At 53.3% G+C, this 18,479-nt stretch overlaps 1 protein-coding gene across 7 annotated transcripts in view; it reads left to right on the top strand.

The window, feature by feature from the left end:
* Positions 1–18,479, top strand: part of IQSEC1 (IQ motif and Sec7 domain ArfGEF 1) — a 189,316-nt gene that overhangs the window by 48,030 nt on the left and 122,807 nt on the right. The window contains exon 1 of one of the 7 annotated variants that reach the window (XM_070405874.1): positions 5,102–5,205. The exons of 5 other annotated variants lie outside the window; for them this stretch is intronic. In XM_070405874.1, coding sequence (XP_070261975.1) covers positions 5,138–5,205 — 68 coding nt within the window. In that variant the 5' untranslated portion in view covers positions 5,102–5,137. Of the gene's footprint in view, positions 1–5,101; positions 5,206–11,130; positions 11,168–18,479 lie in introns of those variants that run through there. One more of the 7 variants, XM_070405881.1, reaches the window with a different exon arrangement.

The following is an 18,479-nucleotide window of genomic DNA, read 5'->3' as shown; positions in this document are numbered from 1 at the left end:
GGCAGGATACATCAAGTTAACTAAAAGAGTTGGACTATGGAAGTCAGTATGTAACACTGGCTGTTTGGGGCTTCATCTTGCAGAGGTGGGTGGGTGGGGGTTAAGGGAGCTTGCAGAGGAAGGTGTAGCACCTGGGCTGGGGAGGGAATGGTTATGTAAACCCAGAAGGAGAGAGAGCTGTGTGCAAAGGGCTTCCCACCAGGTTCTGTGACTCAGAGGCGCTGAGGAGAGGAGGACTGGGGCAGTGAACACTGGCTGACCACTCACTCCTCTGCCTCCTGCTGTCATGCCTAAGCTTCCCACTGGCCTCACCCACTGGAAAGTGAGGGCACAGGAGCCTGGTGATGCTGTCCATGGGCCCGGAGCAGAGTGGAGAATCAGCCTCAGGGCCGTGGAGAGAATCTGGCCCAGAATTGCAGAATGGTTCCAGGCAGATCGGCCAGGAGGCCCCGGAGTGCTCTGTGTGTGGCTTCAGAGGGCAGCTTGCAGGTGTCCAGAAGCTCAATGCAGATGGCACGCAGCAAATGGCCTTGGATGCCCGGCCAAGGCTTGGCCTTTCTTTTGTAGGTGAAGGTCTGCCATGGAGAGGGAGGGTGGTGGGTGTTAGAACGACTCTATGGTGGGCAGTGGGATATGGGCCAGAGGTAGAGACCACTAGAGAGGGCACACAGAGACGTAGTGAGTGGGTGGCGCTGATAGCCTCAAAAACCCACCATCCCCTTCAGCTCGCAGGCCCGGAATGGAGTAGAATGCACCATTTTTGTGGATGAGACAGGCAGACATAAAGCAGAGTTTGGAGGTTTCAAAGCCCTAAGGACCACAGACACTCTTCACAGGCAAGTCAAGGGGACAAACCCAGCTAGGCCTGGAGGCTGGCCCAAAGCTCATAGACCCTCACTTGGCCCCCAGAGGGACACATTCTCCTAAACGGAGTCCTCACCCATTGCCACCCATCCTGGAGTTGTTACCTCCCTCAGGTAACCACAAGCCCTGAGTTGGCCAAGTTCACCACAGTGTTGGCATTTCCCAGGGAACAAATGTATCTTTTTCTTGCCTGAGCGGCAGTGACGTCATCCCCAGTGGGCTGTGTGAGTCACCAGGTTGAGAGTGGAGTGCTGGCCAGCTCTCTGTAGAGCCTGGCTGTGGCTGTGTGGGGAGAGGGAGCAGCTGAGGGGTGACTGTTTCCATGCAGACTCGCTGCCTCCTGCTGACTGACTGTGGCCCTCCTGTTGTGGGTCCCCCCTACAGGAGGAGGGACAGCCAGTCACTAAGCACCCAGCAGTGCCAGGTGCTTTTGAAATGAGAGCTGGTGTCCTACAGAAGATGACCCTGAGAGGTGAAGTCCTGCATCCAGGGCCACACCGTGCTACAGGCCTGCCACCACTTACTCCTCAGCACAGCAGGAGGTAGGGATCAACTGAGGCTCTGCTCAATGAGATGACTTTGTGGGACAAGAGAGGCCGAGATGAATAAGGAGGATAAGCCACTGTCAGTGGTGTGGACGGATGGAGTGTGACAGTTGACATCCAGGAGATCTCAGAGCACTGGGACCCCAAGTCTCCTCATCCATAAAATGGGGATAATGATGCCCCCAGGACTGTGGCAAAGCTGAGAGAGGACATGATGAGAGCAGTTGTGAAAACACTGGGGGGAAACCTGGTCGGTGCAGTACAGTTGAGCGTCAACCTATGAACCAGGAGGTCACAGTTTGATTCCCAGTCAGGGCACATGCCTAGGTTGCAGGCTCGATCCCCAGTATGGGGTGTGCAGGAGGCAGCTGTTCAATGATTCTATCTCACCATTGATGTTTCTATCTGTCTCTCCCTCTCTCTTCCTCTCTGAAATCAATAAAAATATATATATTTTTAAACAGTGGGGGTGGGGGGCAGGACACCCCAAGCAACCCCCACCAGGCACTCTGCTGTATAACAACCTTTGCTGCCATCAGCACCCTGGGACAGAGCAGGGTGAGCTGGGGGGTGGGGGGAGCACAGTGCTGCTCAGGTTTGAGGCTGGACCAGAGTGATGGCTATGGAGTGGGGGTTGCCAGGTCTTCTAACAGTGGATCTTCAAGGGCTACTCTGTGAATCAGAACACGAATGATGGCTCACAGATCGGCTCCGCTGGGTGGGCTTGCTGAGCTCCTCGGTGTGCTCAGACCCACCCCAAGTCTGTCCTAACTCCTCAGACAGTCCCCCTAGCCATCCAAACCAAGAATGCAGTTTTCTGAGAAGTAAGCAATGCCTTATGGCAGTGGTCGGCAAACTGCGGCTCGGCAACCGCGACTCGCGAGCCACATGCGGCTCTTTGACCCCTTGAGTGTGGCTCTTCCACAAAATACCGGCTCTTCCACAAAATACCGTCTTCTGCGCATGGGCCACCAAGTTTCAATCACACTGTACGAGCGCACCCGCACGTAGTATTTTGTGGAAGAGCCACACTCAAGGGGCCAAAGAGCCGCATGTGGCTCTAGAGCCCCGGTTTGCCGACCACGGCCCTATGGGAGCTGGGGAAAGCCACACCCATTTCTGTGCCTTGGTTTCCCCATCTGTAAAGTGGGAAGAGGGAAGCCCTAATGTGATGCTGTTAGAAAGGAGACAAACACAAGTGGATGAAGCCAAGAAGATGAACAAAGAAGTGAGGTCCCAGGCCCTGGAGAGGTTTTGGTGACAGGGGCATGTTCCAGGAGAGGAACTTGGAAGGGGCCCCCACAAGCATCTTGGGCCTCTGGTCCTAAAAATGACACCTGTCTCTGAGATCACTTCCAGGGCCAAAGTGCCACTTGCCTCTCTCTATCAGGTGCTAAGCATGACTGAGTTGGGCACAGAGCAAGCACAGTGATGGGTGTCCCTGGGGCTGTAGGGCCCAGGAGACATGGGAAGTCAGAACCTTGGGGTAGAGAGAGAGAGAAACTTCAAATTTGCCAGGGATGTGACAGGCCGATGTATGGAAACACAGGGTTCCAAGGGAGAGGCAAAGGACTGACAGGGATGCTGGGAGAAGGATTCAGGAAGATGTCTTGGGAAGAGAAAGAGGTTGTTACAACCTCTTTCTTGACCCTGAATGGACAAGGGACCAGCCCAGGCCAGAGGGGAGTGAGTGAGGGGATGGATGGAAAGATTGATGAGGGGATAAATAGATGGATGAGGGAAAGAAGGGAGGGAGGGAGGGAGGGAGGCGGAGAGGGAGATAGGTAAATGTGTATGTATATGTGAATAAATGTGTTTATGGATGGTTAGTTGGAGAGGCGGGAGAAGGATGGATACATGAATGTAAGAGTGAGTGGGCTGCCTCCACCCACAACAGACGTCTGTAGGACAGACCAGATAAACGTGAATGGAGATCTTACTTTGTGGCACAGGAAGTGCAGCCAATATGAAAGTGACAGGGAGGCTCTGTCCAGGGAGCGTTCCCTTGAGTCAGGAGAGACCCGTGATGGATGGGCAGCCTTGATAAGTGTGAAGGTCCAGCCACTGGGTGAGGTGGGGTGGGGTGGGGTGGAGAAGTGCCTGTGGCAGGGGGAGATCCACTGTGGTGGCTTTTGATGAGGAGAGAGAACTTGGGGTTCCCAGGTCCCCAGGGAAGCCACAGCCTTTGTAGAAACCCATCTTGCTTTCAGATAAAAAGTTCTTTACTGGTTGGGAGACAGATGCGCATGCAATTACTGTCCCTTGCTGTGGGAATTAGGCTGGAATCTGAGGTGGAATTCCCATCCTGCACAGGCCACGGCAGGGTGCCTGGGGACAGAACAAGGCTTTGACCTGGAGACCCCTCTGTGGACAGGGGATGCCCCTCTCTGAGTCTTGGTTTCCTCATGGGTGAAATGGGACATGATGGCATTGGCAGCTGTACATGACGTCAAGGGCCTGGATCTGGGCCCACTTGCCCTCTGGGGGACCTCCTGGGGTAGGTTTTATGAGCACAGATCCTGATCTGTGAGTCATTCTCCCTGGGGGCTCTGCTGGGCAGCCCAGCTGCCTGCCCTGGGCTGGGCTGGGAGCAGCTGGTGGGGTTGAGGGTGGGAACTCCATCTGGGGCCCCAATCTGGAAATGCCCAAACTCAGCTCACTCTAGACCCCAGGGCTGCACAGAGGGGCCCCAGCCCTCAGCTCACATCTACTCCCCATCTCTACAGAGAGGAGCTGGCTTGCAGCCAGACTGCCATGGTTCAAACCCCATCTCCATCACTAGGCCTGTGACTTCCCTTGTTTATCTAGGCCTCCGTTCTCGCATGTGTAAAATGGGCTGGTAATAACATCCACTTCATGAGGCTGTTGGGATAATTAGATGAGTGGTTTGGACCTGTGTCCAGGGCTCAGCGAGCCTGAGGTTGTGAAGCTGAAGAGGAGTCCACCTCCCTCACCAGCACCTCATACGGTGGGAGGTGACCTGGTCGGGTTACAAGTGGCATCTCTCACCAGAGAGAGAGACCCTCAGGGGCTGGCCACTCTCCCAGGAAGCAGCCCTGATTTTGTTTTTTATTTTTTCTGTCTACCCAAGCTTCCTCCAGGAGCTGAGCAGGCGGACAGCCTCTTTCTGTCCTGGCCAGTGCTTCTGGTGGGCCGGGCTGTGGGCAGGCAGACGGGTGTTGGGTTTAGGCCTCTGGGGAAATGGGGGAGGATGTGGGCCCGCCCTCGCCTCCCGCCTACCTTCCTCCCTCTCAGGCTCAGCCTCTCCCCTCCCAGACCAGCCTCTGGACCCAGGACAGGCCCCAGGGCTCCCGGCAACCCAGCTGTGTGCTTTCCCTCACAGGCGGACACCCCTTGCCTGTTCCACCCCAAGTGACTCACTGTTGCCCTGGCCTCTAGCCACTGCCGTCTCCTGGCAGGAGGTGGGCACTAGGTTATACAGAAGCCACAGTCTGGTGTGCAAGGGCCTCCTGGCCAGGAGGGTCTGAAGCAGTGGACGGTCAGCACACAGCGGGTGGCCCAGGAACAGCAAGGCCAGTGGCTGGGAGCTGCAGGACCTGTGGGAGCAGTGTCTCATCCTCTCCCCTGGCTTTTGGGTCTTTTCTTTCTTCTTCCCACCATGAAGAAGTAGGTGACTCCTTCCAGCCAGCCTCTGGTTGAGAGAAGACCAGGTTTGGAGGGCAGTGGCCATGGGCCCCTGGGCCACTCACCCCTCCACCTAGCCAGGCATGAAGGGTGGTGGCAGCGCCGTGTGGAGCCTGATGTGGAAGTACTGCATCTCCGTGAGGACCCTCAGGTACCAGGGGCATGAGTGGACACAGCTCTGCCTGGCCACCTTCTGTCGGGGGTGCCAGAAGGGGGGGCACCAGGCTGGCTAGTTTACCTGGCTCTAGGAGGTCCAGGACAGCCCCAACATAGGGGGAGCAAGGATGGAGGGCAGGAAAGGCCCTGCACTCTCTGGAGAAACTCAGAGTCTCTAATGAGGAGGGAGGAGAATGGAAGGATGGGCAGGGAATGTGCAGGCACTTGGCTGGGACCCTGAGTGCCCACTGGAGGATGCCAGTGGCAAATACAGTGTGGTTGGCAAACTCCCCAGTGTGCATGGGAATTGGCATTTGTTACATAACAAGGGCATTGAGCACAGCTGTGTGACTTTGGCCCTGTTTTTTACCCTCTCTGATCCTTACCCGCCCTCAAAATGAGGCTCCTACTCTTTCCTTCAGAACACAGTGTAGAACTGTTTTATATGACCGTCAGTGGCAGACTCAGGCACCTGGCTGCCTAAGTTTAAAACTGGCATTGGCATTATCAGCATTGTGATGTGGCTTCACCTCTTTGGCCCAAAGTTTCCCACCTGCAGTTCCTTATAGGATTAGTGAGGATGAAATGAGGTAACATACAAAGAACAGGCCTGGCACACCAGGTGTGGGGGAAGTGCTGACCGCTGTTGTTGGTGGTGTGCTTCCCTCCAAGCTGGTCAGATGGAGGTATGACAGGGTGGTAGTGGGGGTGGGGGGTCTTGCACTTGGAGTGGAGATGGGCAGGCCCAGACCAGCCAGCTGAGAGGACCCAGACCAGGCAGCAAGAAGCTGGATCCTGTGTGAGCTCAGGCAACACTGGGGTCTCAGTCTCACCTATAAAGGAGCTTGGGGAGATGCGAGGATTTACATCTGGGAGGGGCTTAAAGACATAGCCACCTATTTGGAACACATCTCCCTGGCTGCTACCTAAGAGCATATTCTTTGCTTATAGGGGAGTTTTACAAAGGGTAAGGGATTAGAAGAGTCTCCCTCTTTCTTCCCACTCTCATTACTTGGTATATATTAAAGCTTTTTTTCCTCCCTTCCTTCCTCCCATCCTTCCATCCTTCCTTCCCAAAATATTTGTGACACTTTATAGAAAATACCTATAATAAATTAAATAATAAGACATCAGGACCAGGAAGATTACAATTTAGAACAGAGTGTCATGATCTAGGGAGTAAAATAGAGCAGAATAGAAATATGTAGCATCCTAAGGTGAAAATTGCTGAGCTCCCTGGCAGCCAAAGGAAAAGGAGAAACCCAGCTACACATTCCCTCTCACTATAACAAGAAGCCATTGTTACAATGGCTACAGTTGTCTCTGCCTCTGGGTGAGAGTGTCTGGGACCCTGACCTCTAACTCGATGGGTAGTGAGGGCTGAGGGGTTCTGTGGATGGGGGTGCCAGCTAACTGTTGTAATGAAGAGAGGAAAGCTCATCCTCGACTGAGTCAGAGGCAACCTGTCTCTCCTTAGGCTCTGGGAAAGACCTCTTGGGGGCCAGGGCAGGCGGGGGAGGAGTCCTTGGGCAGGGGCGAGTGTGCCATGTGTCTTTCCTTGTAACCATGCTGGATTTTCCTGTGTCTCATTCTTTCCATGGTTTCTGGGGATTGGTGCTCTGGAAACCTCAGGGGTTGTTTACAAGATGCATGGGCCTGGCACCAGGGTCTCACCCCCTCTGACAAGGAGTAGCACAGACTGGCTCCCGGAGCCCACGGACTGGCTTCTCCATCCTCAGTTTCCTCATCCCCAGAGTGGGCATCATTGCAGAGCTACTCCACGGGGCTGTGGGGCAGAGCCTTGTGTGGCTCATGGCAAATGCTGACTGAGTGTTGTGGCCACCAGTAGCCAGACAGTGGTGACAGGCAGGCCTGCACCAAAGGGCTGCTGTGAGTACTGGCAGGGTGGCTGCTCACCATCAGTTGGGTGGGTGTGGGGACCATAATTGGCACTGGGTTTGCCCCAAACCCTCACTTAGCACCCATAAATACAGGGCACCTCCAAGGTTAGTTGGGGAGGATGGGCCTTGTAAAGCTCCAGGAAACACACTCTGCTCTTCAGACCTGTACCCCATCTTGTTGGGGACCCCCAAGAGGGCTAAAACCACTCCCTGAGTCAGACAGACAGAGCTGGCCCTTGTGGGGATCCTCACCCCTTCAGCTGCTGGGGGAGACCTGAGTCACAGGTCTGTGGCCCAGGCAGGGCTGGCGGCAGCCACAGGGACAAATTGGAGGGTGTGATCAGACAGCGCATAGTTTTCCACTTGCGTCTTCACATTCCCTCCCCCCACCCTCCCCTCCATGAGCCTATCTCCCCTGGCTGGGTCCTACTCACATCTGGAAAAGCGTGAGGTGTGAGTGGGGAGCAGGCTGCCGCCAGCCAGCCCTGTCCCACCGCCCAGGGGTTTGATGACTGCAGCCAAGAAGGCAGGGGCAGGGTCTCTGGGACTTTGGCCTGAGGTCCCTGAGAGGGGCTCCTCTGGCTCTGGCCCATCTCCTGGACAGAACAGCTTAGCAGTTGGGCACACCAGGTCCAAAGGCAGCGCCAGCCAATTGTAAGCTATGCAGTACTGGGCAAGTTGTTTAACTTCTCTGGGCCTGTTTCCTTGCTGTAAAGTGAGAACAGTGCCTGCTGAGTGGGCTTTTGGGGAAGATTCCCAATGGGTTCTGTTGACTCAGCACCCAGTAGATGGCATCCCTGGGATTCCTGTCCCCTTCTTCCCTCTGAGTCTCAGCATGGAGGGAGGCAGAGCGATGGAGTGGGGAGAGCAGGGACTTGGCAGTCAGGCCCAGCTGAGTTTGAAACTTGTCTCAGCCCCTTTCTACTGCATAAAAGCCTTTCTGAGTTGTTCTGAGATTAAATGAGTTGATGACAGGGTGGGGTGGGTGCTACATTGTGGCCCTGTCTTTGCGTACACACTGCTAGCCTGTCTGTCACAGACTTTAGCCTATGGTACTAGCAACCCTTAGCCTCTGGGGTCAGACAGGAAAATCACTTTTGCATCTGGCCTTATTTCAGGAACAAAGGATTTGTGCCTTGAGGGCCAGTGGGGCATTTGAGCTGCCTGTGATGCTGGGTAGGGATAGGGTGGGGCCTCGGCTGAGCAGACCCTGCCCCCTAGTCCCTCCCACTCTGTAGTGCATCTGGGGCGGAGACCTGGGGAGCAGCTGGCAGCCAGGGTCTTGGAGCTTCCAGGGAGCTTCCCCAACAATTAACCTCTTGCTGCCCCCAGTGGAGGCTTTACACATGCACCTCCTGGGACAGGGGCTTCCAGTGTCCTAGCCTGGGCAGCTCTGATGCACAGAAATTCCTTCCTACTTGGAGCTGGCACCTCTCTTCCCATGATACCTCCCCCACATAACCACACTGGGGCCTGTGCTCCAGGCCTCCTACCCATCTGCTCCCCTGTCCTGGCACAACTTGCAGTGGCCAGGACTCCCTGAGGCTGAGGATGTCTTCAGTCCCCTCCTCATCTCCTTTTCCTGCTAGACTATCCCTGTCCCTCTCTGGCAGGGTATAGCACCCAGCAGCATTTGACCTGCACCCCCTTGCTCTGGGCACTGCCCAAATCACACATGGATCCTTCTTGTGGCCGCTCTACCTTTGCATCCATGGGATTCATGGCTGTGTCAGCACAGCAGGCCTGCCTTCCCTCTCCATCCCCCTCCAAGCTGCTCCATTGCCTGCCCCCATAAGGAGTCTTTGTGCAGGGTTGAGGACCTAACGCTGTGCCTGGCACTGTGTCAGGTACTCAATATACATCCTAACATCCACCTGTGAGGAGTACCACCCCACCAGACAAGGAACCCAGGGCTCGAGTGGCTTGCATTATTAGTTTCCTGTCATGGTTATTGGTGAGGCCCTTCTTGGTGGGTAAGGCACTTGTCCTCAGAAAGCTCGGAGCCAGCAGGGAAGTTTCATGGGCACAGGCAACTGCAGCAGGTGGTGGAAAAGGCTTAGCACCTACTGTGTGCCAGGCCTGTGCTAGGCCCTGGGAGACAGCCCAGTGTAAGGTGAATGGCCTGAGCCTCATGGGGCTGACATTCAGGCAAGAGAGAAACAATAAACAAAACAAATCAATGAAGATGTCCAGAAAGGGATTAGAAGCCAGAGGCTAAAACTGGGAGAGGTGACAGAACAGCAGAAGGGGCCATGTGACCTGGAGTGGTCAACTCTCATAACTGATGAGTGGATAAACTGAATGTGGGCTTATTCATACAATGGAATGTTATGGAGTCATAAAATGAATGCAGTGTTGACGTGATATGACATGGATGAACCTTGAAAACATTGTGCTGAGTGAACTAAGCCAGACACAAAAGACTACAGAGTGAGTGTCCACAACAGTCAAGTCCACGGAGACAGATGAGCTGGAGATGTGCTCAGCTCTAGGGCTGAGCTCGGGGAAATGAGAATGACTGCTTAATTGATATGGGGTTTCTTTTGGGGATGATGAAAATGTTCTAAATTATGATGTTTGCACAACTCTGTAAATATACTGAAATCATTGAATTGTACATGTTAAATGGGGTAAATTTTATGGAGTGTGAATTATATCTTAATGAAACAGCCGTTTTTAAAAATAAAAAAAAGGCTCATCTGAGAAGGTGGCCTTGAGATGAGTAGCAGGAAAGAGTGATCTTGCAAAGACTTGGAGAAAGGTGTTTCAAGGAAAGCGAGCTGCAGATGCAAAGGCCCTGAGGCAGGAGGGTGCCTGAAGAACAGTGGGAAGGCTGGGTAGGGGCTGGGAAGGAATGTGCACTTGGCAGGGTCTTGAGAATGTACTGGGGTGAGGGGAGAGACAGGCAGGGTTTTAAGCAGCATAATCACAAGATGTGCTTTCTGATTTAAAACAATCACTCAAATTGCTGTGAGGAAATAAGGCTATAGAGCAGGGGTGGGCAAACTTTTTGACTCGAAAGCCACAATGGGTTCTTAAACTGGACCTGAGGGCCAGAACAAAAGTATGGATGGAGTGTTTGTGTGAACTAATATAAATTCAAAGTAAACATTATTACATAAAAGGGTACGGTCTTTTTTTTTTTTAGTTTTATTCATTTCAAACGGGCCGGATATGGCCCACGGGCCGCAGTTTGCCCATGGCTGCTATAGAGAGAGGGGCAGGGACTGGGGGTGGGGGGAGGGGGTGGAGAGACTAGTCAGGAGGCAGCAGCCATGTCCAGAGAGGATGATGGCTACCGAAAGAAGACACACAGGCAGACTACCAGGCTGGCAGTGGGAATGCAGATAGGGGAGGAGGCTTCTAGGAGGAGGGGCCTGGGTAAGGCCTCCAGAAATGGGGGATGGGCCAGGCAGAGGGGCAGGGATGAAAGGGCTCTCCAGGTGGTACCACCAGGGTGGGGAGCTGAGTGTATGGAGGCCTCTGAGCCCAGTCTGGCCTTGAGAGACCAGGCTGACTGCCACCCGGGTCCATTTGGGCTCAAGCTGCTTTCAGAATAAGTAGGGCAGTCTTTCTCTGGACCTGCCTTTGTCCTGTGTGCTCGGGCTGGCCTCAGTGAGAGTGTTAGCGCCAACGTGGCTGGTGACCCAGTGTGGCCTGGTGCTTTGAACAAAGCAGCCTCAAGAAACTAGAGTGGCCCCGAAACACGATAGGCCACGAGAGACTGGCCAGGAAGGGAGCTGTATTATTTATTGACCAGAGCCTCTGGGCCTGTCTGGTGACAGAGAAGCAGAAGGGGCCATTTGCACTGGCCAGACCTTGAAAAAGCCCCCTGGGCAGTGTCTGGGACCCAGCAGGAGGGCAGGTGGGGGCCCCAGGGTGCCTGGCACCCTCCCCCCAGGGTGTGGTTTCCTGGATGCTGGCTGGCTGAGCAGAGAGGAAGTCAGACGTCAGGCCCGGCAGTGGGGAGGGCCCACAGCTTGTCCCCAGGGGCCATTGGAGGCAGGCAGGGTGCTGGGGCTCCAGGAAGACCTCCACCCCATCCCCTGAGACACTGTGAGTACCTGCTGCCTGGCCCAGGGCAGGGAGGGGGTCTCGGCTACCTGAGGAACCTGTGAGGGCTGCTGACTGTCAGGGCAGCCTTCTGTGGTTAGGGTCTTCAGGCTCCTGTCAGGGTTTATGCTACTTCTTGAACTGTTTTCTGTGACCTCTTCTCACTACATGATGGCACTCAGGCTCAGGAACCCCAGGTATTTCCCCACAGCTGCTTGGAATGCAGCCTTAGCTGCAAGAGGGATGTTCTTTCACAGCCCTGGGCATTAGACCAGCCCCAGGCCTGGTTGGTTCTTTGCCTGGGCACCTCGCAACCACTCTAAGAAAGATGGACTCTACGCTGAGTAAACTGAGTCCTTCTGAGGTCACACAGTTGCCAGGGCCCCTGAAGTATGGTTGGTGCTGTTTCCTTCCTCAACTACTGCCTCTCACTCCCTGGAGCATAAGCTTTGAGCACACAGGGTGCAGGCAGAGGGAACAGAAGGCTTCCCAGGCTCCAGGACCTGTGGTTCCTGCCATCCGTCAGTCCATTGGGGCTGACTCTGTGCTGAGAGGACACTGAATTGGACAGGTCTCTCCCTCAGTGCTCCCCAGGGCCATTTCCCCATCTGTGCAGTGTACCCTGGAGCCCCATGACCCACTAACAACTTCAACTCTTTCTGAAATAATCCAGAGTAGAACCTTGAGGGCATTGGTGGGTGTCCCCAGGTTGGTGGGAAGCTTTGGACACACAGAATGAGATCCGGTGAGGCTCTTTGGCACTATCCCTTGGGAAGCCCCCTTTGATGAGATGGAGACCTGGGGCCACCTGTCCTTCAGGGAGTTTCCCCACTGAGTCCTGCTTCTCCATCTAACCCTCACAACGACATAGGAAGGAGAATGCCTACCACTGTTGGTTATGTGGAAACCCAGGCCCAGTGATGTTAGGATGTCTGCTCAGTGTCCCACAGTGGGTGTAAATTGGGGAGCTGGGGTTTAAACCCAGAGTGATTCTGAGCCCCTCAGTGCATCATGTGGTCTCTTTCTTGGGGGCAAGAGCAGGGGTGAGTGAACTCACGACTTCCCTATCACTGGGTCTCAGTTTTTCCATCAGTGGTGGGCTGGACTCCAGTGCTAAAGAAGGGGCTGCCTGCCCCACTGGCCCCCAAAACTCAGGTGGGGTGGGGGGTCGTTCAGCTGCAGGATGACAGCTTCAGGGCTGCTCCCTGACCTTGGTGGGCAAAGGCTCACCTCTCTGTAGAGCCCCTGATGACTCTAGTGAGCCAAGGTTGCATGAGAGTGAAAGCTGGCCCCAGCTTCAAGGCTGGGAGGACAAGAAAGAATGCACATAGTGAGCACCTACTGTATGCCTGTCACTTTCCCTATGATGCCTCACTCCAGCCCTACAACAGCCCCTGGAGGTTCTTCATCTCCATTTTGCAGAGAATGAAACAGGTGTTGCTGGAACAGAAGGTCTTTCCTAAATAAGTTAACCAAGCATGCTTCCCCATAAACTTAGAATCTGGGACTCATCAATTGGCCAGATTCAGTGGCTTCTCATCTGCCATCGAGAGGCTTCTGGGCCTGGCCAGCATGACTCAGTGGTTGAGCATTGACCTATGAACCAAGAGGTCACTGGTTCAGTTCCTGGTCAGGGCACATGCCCGGGTTGTAGGCTCGATCCCTGATGTGGGGCTTGCAAGAGGCAGCCGACCAATGATTCTGTCTCATCATTGATGTTTCTATCTCTCTCTCCCTCTCCCTTCCTCTCTGAAATAAATTTTTTAAAAAAATGTTTTTAATAGAGGCTACTGGGATGCAGGCTGTGGCAGAGACCTATGAGGAAGTCACTATATTCAAAACAGTTGTGTGTTGAAATACCTTCCCAGCAGACTAACCATTCTGATCACACTGGCAGCCGGAAACAAACATAGTAAATCTGAAACACAATGCCTGTGAAACAGGGGCACATCATAGCCACAGGCTGAGCATGCACTGGGAAGCGAAAGAACCCCTGCAAAAGGGGGTGTGCGTACCACCTGCTTGTGAGCAACCAGAGGCAACCAGTTTGGTTCTGTGCTTTAATTGGTATATTTTTAAACCACTTCCAAGCTGCCCCCAAACAGTGTGTTCATGCATGGCTGAGATCACCAGGGAAAAACAGCAAAGGGTGGAAGCAGGAAGATGGAGGTCAGATCCCAGTTCCCCATTTGGTTTTTAACCCCTTGGGGATACCTCCCTGAGACTCAGTTTCCTCATCTGTAAAGTGAGGGTAGTATTTCATAGGATAAGGATTAAATAACATATGCATGAGCATGCCTGTATGCAATGATGAAGCAATTGCTTGATAAATGTCAGTGATTATTATCCCTAAGTAAAATTCATGTTTTTGGTTTGATTATAACATTTTAAAAATTGTCATCTTTGCAATACTGGACTTGAGCCAAATGGGAAATTGTTTTGTTCAAACTATAAACCCCCAATGGCAGGTGCTAGGTCTTTTAGCCTTGTGTGCACCAGCCAGATCTGGGGTTCAGAAAATGAACTTGGTGAGTTAAAACCAAATTTTGAATTGGTCTAATCCCAAGTCAATCCAAGATGTTCACGTCTTCAATCATACAGTGAGACAATGATTGTTGAAGAGGAAAAGAAAAAACTAGTGACTGTTACCTCAGGGATATAATTAGAGTGGTGGGAGGCCCGAGGTAGATGTCACTGGTACTTCATAGTAGTGGAGGGATGTTTAGGGGGGTCTCCAGGGGAGGCAACATTTGAGCTGGGTCTGGACTGTGAGTAGAAACTGACCAAGTGTAGAGAGTGAAAGAGACTTTAGAACCTGTAAGTTGTGTCATGGTGTGTTTAGAGAACAGCTATCAGATTTGGGTAGCATGGGCCACCCAGAGTTGAGGCCAAAAAGGAAGGCAGGTGGACTCCAGAACCAAGTGCTAGAGTCTGTCTATGGACACAGAGGAGCCATCAGGGGCTTTGAGCAGGAAGGTTGTATTAACCAGTACTTTTTTGGTAAAAATAGAAAAATAAGAAAACCCAGACTGGTCTAAGCCAAAGACTGAATTTATTACCTTCTATTTCTAAAATAGACAAGGCTTCAGATACACTTTGATTCAGGGGCTTCAACTGTCTTTCCAGACTGGGTTCTCCTTTCCTGTCTCATGATCCCAATTTTGCAGATAAGAAAACTGAGGCTTAAGGAGATGCAGTCACTTGTCCAAGGTCATACCATTAGCAAATGGCCTCAAACTCTAAATCTGCTTGACTCCAAAGCCCAGGCTCTCAACCATTTGCCCCTCGGCCTTTCAGTAAGCAGATCTGAGCTTGAAAAGGATGCCTCTGGAGCTTGAATGGAGGACTGACTATAGGATGGAGACTGGTGCCCTGCCTGGAGAGAGGAGGAGCCTAAGAGATGCAGCTGTGGTACACTACAGCCCTTTGTTCTCAATGCCCTGTCAGCTTAGCTTTCGTTGTTGTCATCTTCTTATGTAGATCAATATATTTTTTATCTAATCAGCAATATATGTATATATATATATACACACACACACATAGACACACATCTACACTAATAAAAGAGAAACATGGTAATTAGTGTACGACCGCTACCCTTCCCATTGGCTAATCAGCGTATCCTTATGCAAATTAACTGTCAGCCAAGATGGCGGCTGGCAGCCATGCACTGAAGCGAGCAGGGAGGCTTGCTTGCTTCAGTGACTGCGGACTCCAACGTTCCCCGCCTCACTTGCCAGCCTCTCAGCTGCAACTCTAAGCAACTATGTACTATGTTGCAAATAAGAAGCTAAACAAAACCCCAGAAACCGGCTTTCAGTCAGCTGGGCTTTAGCAACATTGTATCGATGTTTTCAGCGGCGAGGCCTCAGAGCTAAAGCTGGCCCAGAATAAAAAAAAAAAAAAGAAAACAAGGAGCGGTTGGAAGCTTCAGTCACTCACTTCCGGAAAACAGCCCTCAGCCCCTCACCCAGACTGGCCAGGCACCCCAGTGGGGACCCCCACCCTGATCCAGGACACCCTTCAGGGCAAACCAGCCAGCCCCCACCCATGCACCAGGCCTCTATTCTATATAGTAAAAGGGTAATATGCCTCCCGGCACCGGGATCAGCATGACAGGGGGCAGCGCCCAAACCCCCTGATCGCCCTGCGGCTCTGTGTGTGACAGGGGGCGGGCCACAACCTCCCTATCCGTCCTGCTCTGTTCGTGACAGGGGAGGGCACCCCAAACCCCTGATCAGCCCTGCTCTGTGCCTGATAGGGGGGAGCTCCCAATCCCCTGATTGCCCTGCAGCTCTGTGTTTGACAGGGTGCAGCGCACCAACCCCCTGATCGGCCTTGCTCTGTGGGTGATAGAGGGTGGCACCCCAACCCCTCTCCATGGGCCTTGCTCTGTGTGTGACAGGGTAGAGCCATAACCTCCCCATTGGCCCTGCCCTGAGTGTGACAGGGTACAGCGCCCCAACCCCCTGATCCGCCCTGCTCTGTGTGACAGGGGGCGGTGCCCCAAATCCCCTATCGACCCTACTCTGTGAGTGACAGGGGGGAGCTCCCCAACCCCTGATCGGCCCTGCTCTGTGCGTGACAGGGTACGAAGCCCCAACACCCTTGATGGGCCCTACTCTGTGTGTGACAGGGGGCAGCGCCGCAACCTCCCCATCGACCCTGCCTTGAGTGTGACAGGGGGCAGTGCCCCAACCCCCCAATCGGCCCTACCCTGAGGGTGACTGAGGGTGGCATCGCAACCTCCCCATCCGCCCTGCTCTGTGCATGATGGGGTGGCGCCCCAACTCCCCAATCGGCCCTGCTCTGAGCCTGACTAGGGGCTGCACTTAGGAATTGGGCCTGCCCTCTGCCACCCGGGAGCAGGCCTAAGCCAGCAGGTCGTTATCTCCCGAGGGGTCCCAGACTGTGAGAGGGCACAAGCCGGGCTGGGGGACCCTCCCCCCCCGCCCCCCACTGTGCACAAATTTTTGTGCACCGGGCCTCTACTGTAGTAATATGTATGTATACATACACACCCATGCACACACAAATATATATGCATACTAATTATTGTGCCTACTGGTTTCTGCTTGGGATGATCCTTAGCAGAAGGATATGCAGTGTGAGGTTCCTGGGCCTGTAGGCTCGCCTTTTGCTCAGGCACAGGGGCATTTCCTAGGGAATTTCTGGGGAAAGTGTTCCAAGGGAGGTGACCACCCACCCGACTTAGGACCAGGGTGGGAGTGGGCTGGATGGGGAAACAGCTGCTTCTCACTTCCTTTTCAGCCCTAAAACTTCCCAAGCAAGAGTCCCACCTCCCTGATGACATCACACTATGTCAGATGGTGTAATGTCAGCATTGCAAAAAAGGGAAACTGAGGCAGTGAGCATGTAGCACCCTTAAGCTTGCTGTCACCTCATGTGAGTGCAGTCCTAGACAGGCTACTGCTTTGTTGAATGAGCTAGGCAAGTCACAGGGATAACTTGGGTCTTGGTTTTACATCTGCAGAATGAACCTATAATTCCCTCACAGAGTGGACAAATGAATAAACCTTGGAAAGTCCCTGACCCAATGCCTGGCACTTTGCAGGAATCAGTGAATGTTGGCTGTTACAATTCTTCCTCTGTGTGGTGAACTCTCAGGAGGCATGAATGGCTATAAATGTTAAGAAAGCTGGGCCCCAAATCTAGACCTTTTGTGCAAGCTGTGTGGCCTTGGGCAGGTCACTTCACTTCTCTGGGCCTCAGTTACCTTATCTGGGAAACGGTTTACTGAGCATCACCTCTGGGTCACTGAGAGAATTAATGGAATGCCCAGCCCATGTGATGGGATTGTCTGGCATGTCGTGTTCCCAATAGACAGTTGGACAACCCCTTCCCTCCCTGGAAGTACATCAAGTTATTCTAATTAACCAAATTCAGCTAATATCTAGTGAGCACCTACTATGTGCCAGGCACTTCTCAGAGTAGTGAAGAAGTCAAACCAAGGTCCTTCCTTATCAGAGCTAACATTAGGGGATGGGGAGACAGACAGGAAATAAGCAAACAATAGAACAAGATGCTTTTAGACATGCAGTGAGAAAGATGAAACGGTGAATAGGGTGGGGAATGACTTGGTGGAGGCTACTTCAGCTGGAGGCCAGCAAATTAAGAAAAGAATGGAAAAGGTGGAGATGGCCTGGTTGTAGAGAGAGGAGCAGGGTAAACAGCTGCCCAGGAATTCAGGCTCAGAGAAGACAGGGGCCAGGGGCTTCAAGCTGCCATTCCCAGAGGAGGGCATTTGAGTAGGCTGGGCCCTGCTCCCACCAGTCATGAGAGGGTGAGGGTCCCTATAGGGAGATGTTCCATCTCATTCATTAAACATTTGTTGGAGGCAGGGCCAGCTGAGGCCCACCGCTGAGCAGTGATGGGGGAGGGGAGATGTCCAGCCCTGGTGGTCACAAGCCACCTGTCCTGACTGGCCTTGGAGTCCCAGACTGAGGGTGCTGAGTGGTGGTGGTGGTGGAAGAGCACTGCAGGGAGAGGAAGCTGGATTCAGCCCCAAACTTCAGAGCCACTAAGAACCACATAAGTAACCACACAGGCAGAAGCTGTGGCACCCAAGCAGTCTCACTATGATGAATGTGATGTACATTTCATCTGCAAGTCCCAGCACTGCCCTACTCCATGTGCCCACATGGACACTGGGCTCTGGCTTCCTCACACAAATAATAGTAACAGCTGTTGCTATTGGAGCATCTGTGGGTGCCAGACACTGTAAGGCTCTTTACACACGGTAGGCTTTTCAGTGACTTGCCATTCTCTGAGTACCCACTGTGCATCCAGGCCATTTAATTCACACAACAATCCTGTCAAGTAAGCATATCTGCCCTATTTTGCAGATGGGGAAAGTGAGGCAAACCACTTTCTCGCCAAACAGAAAGTGGCAGCATCAGAATGGGGACTGACCTCTCCTTAGGGGTGTGTAGCTTGACCAGTGTGGTGGGTAGTATAGGTGGAGAGAGGCTCACATGCTCCTCATCCTGGCACTCACCTTCCTCCCAGTGGCAGCTGGCCTCCAGCTGGTGCTCCCACTGCTCCATCATCTGGGTGATTGAAATGGCTGTTGGGCCACTTATGGGGGAAAGGCACCACCTGGTGCATCTGGACGCTGTGTCAGCTGAAGGCGGAGTCTGCTGCCTGCAGGGTAGCGGTTTCTGGATAACAGGGAGGACTAGGAAGCTGGGTCTGGGCGAGGGCAGGTCCTGGCAAGGGGGACTTTAGGCAAGTCTCTTCACTCCTGAGTCCGCTTCCTCACCTTTGAAAGGAGAGAAGGACACCTACCAATGGC

This window comes from Myotis yumanensis, unplaced genomic scaffold (assembly GCF_028538775.1).
Source record: "Myotis yumanensis isolate MYYU_CA2020_CCGP unplaced genomic scaffold, mMyoYum1.0.hap1 SCAF_2, whole genome shotgun sequence".
In the NCBI taxonomy this organism is placed as follows: Eukaryota; Metazoa; Chordata; class Mammalia; order Chiroptera; family Vespertilionidae; genus Myotis; species Myotis yumanensis.
The sequence above is the reverse complement of the archived record's forward strand: the minus strand, read 5'-3'. Positions and strand labels throughout refer to the sequence as shown.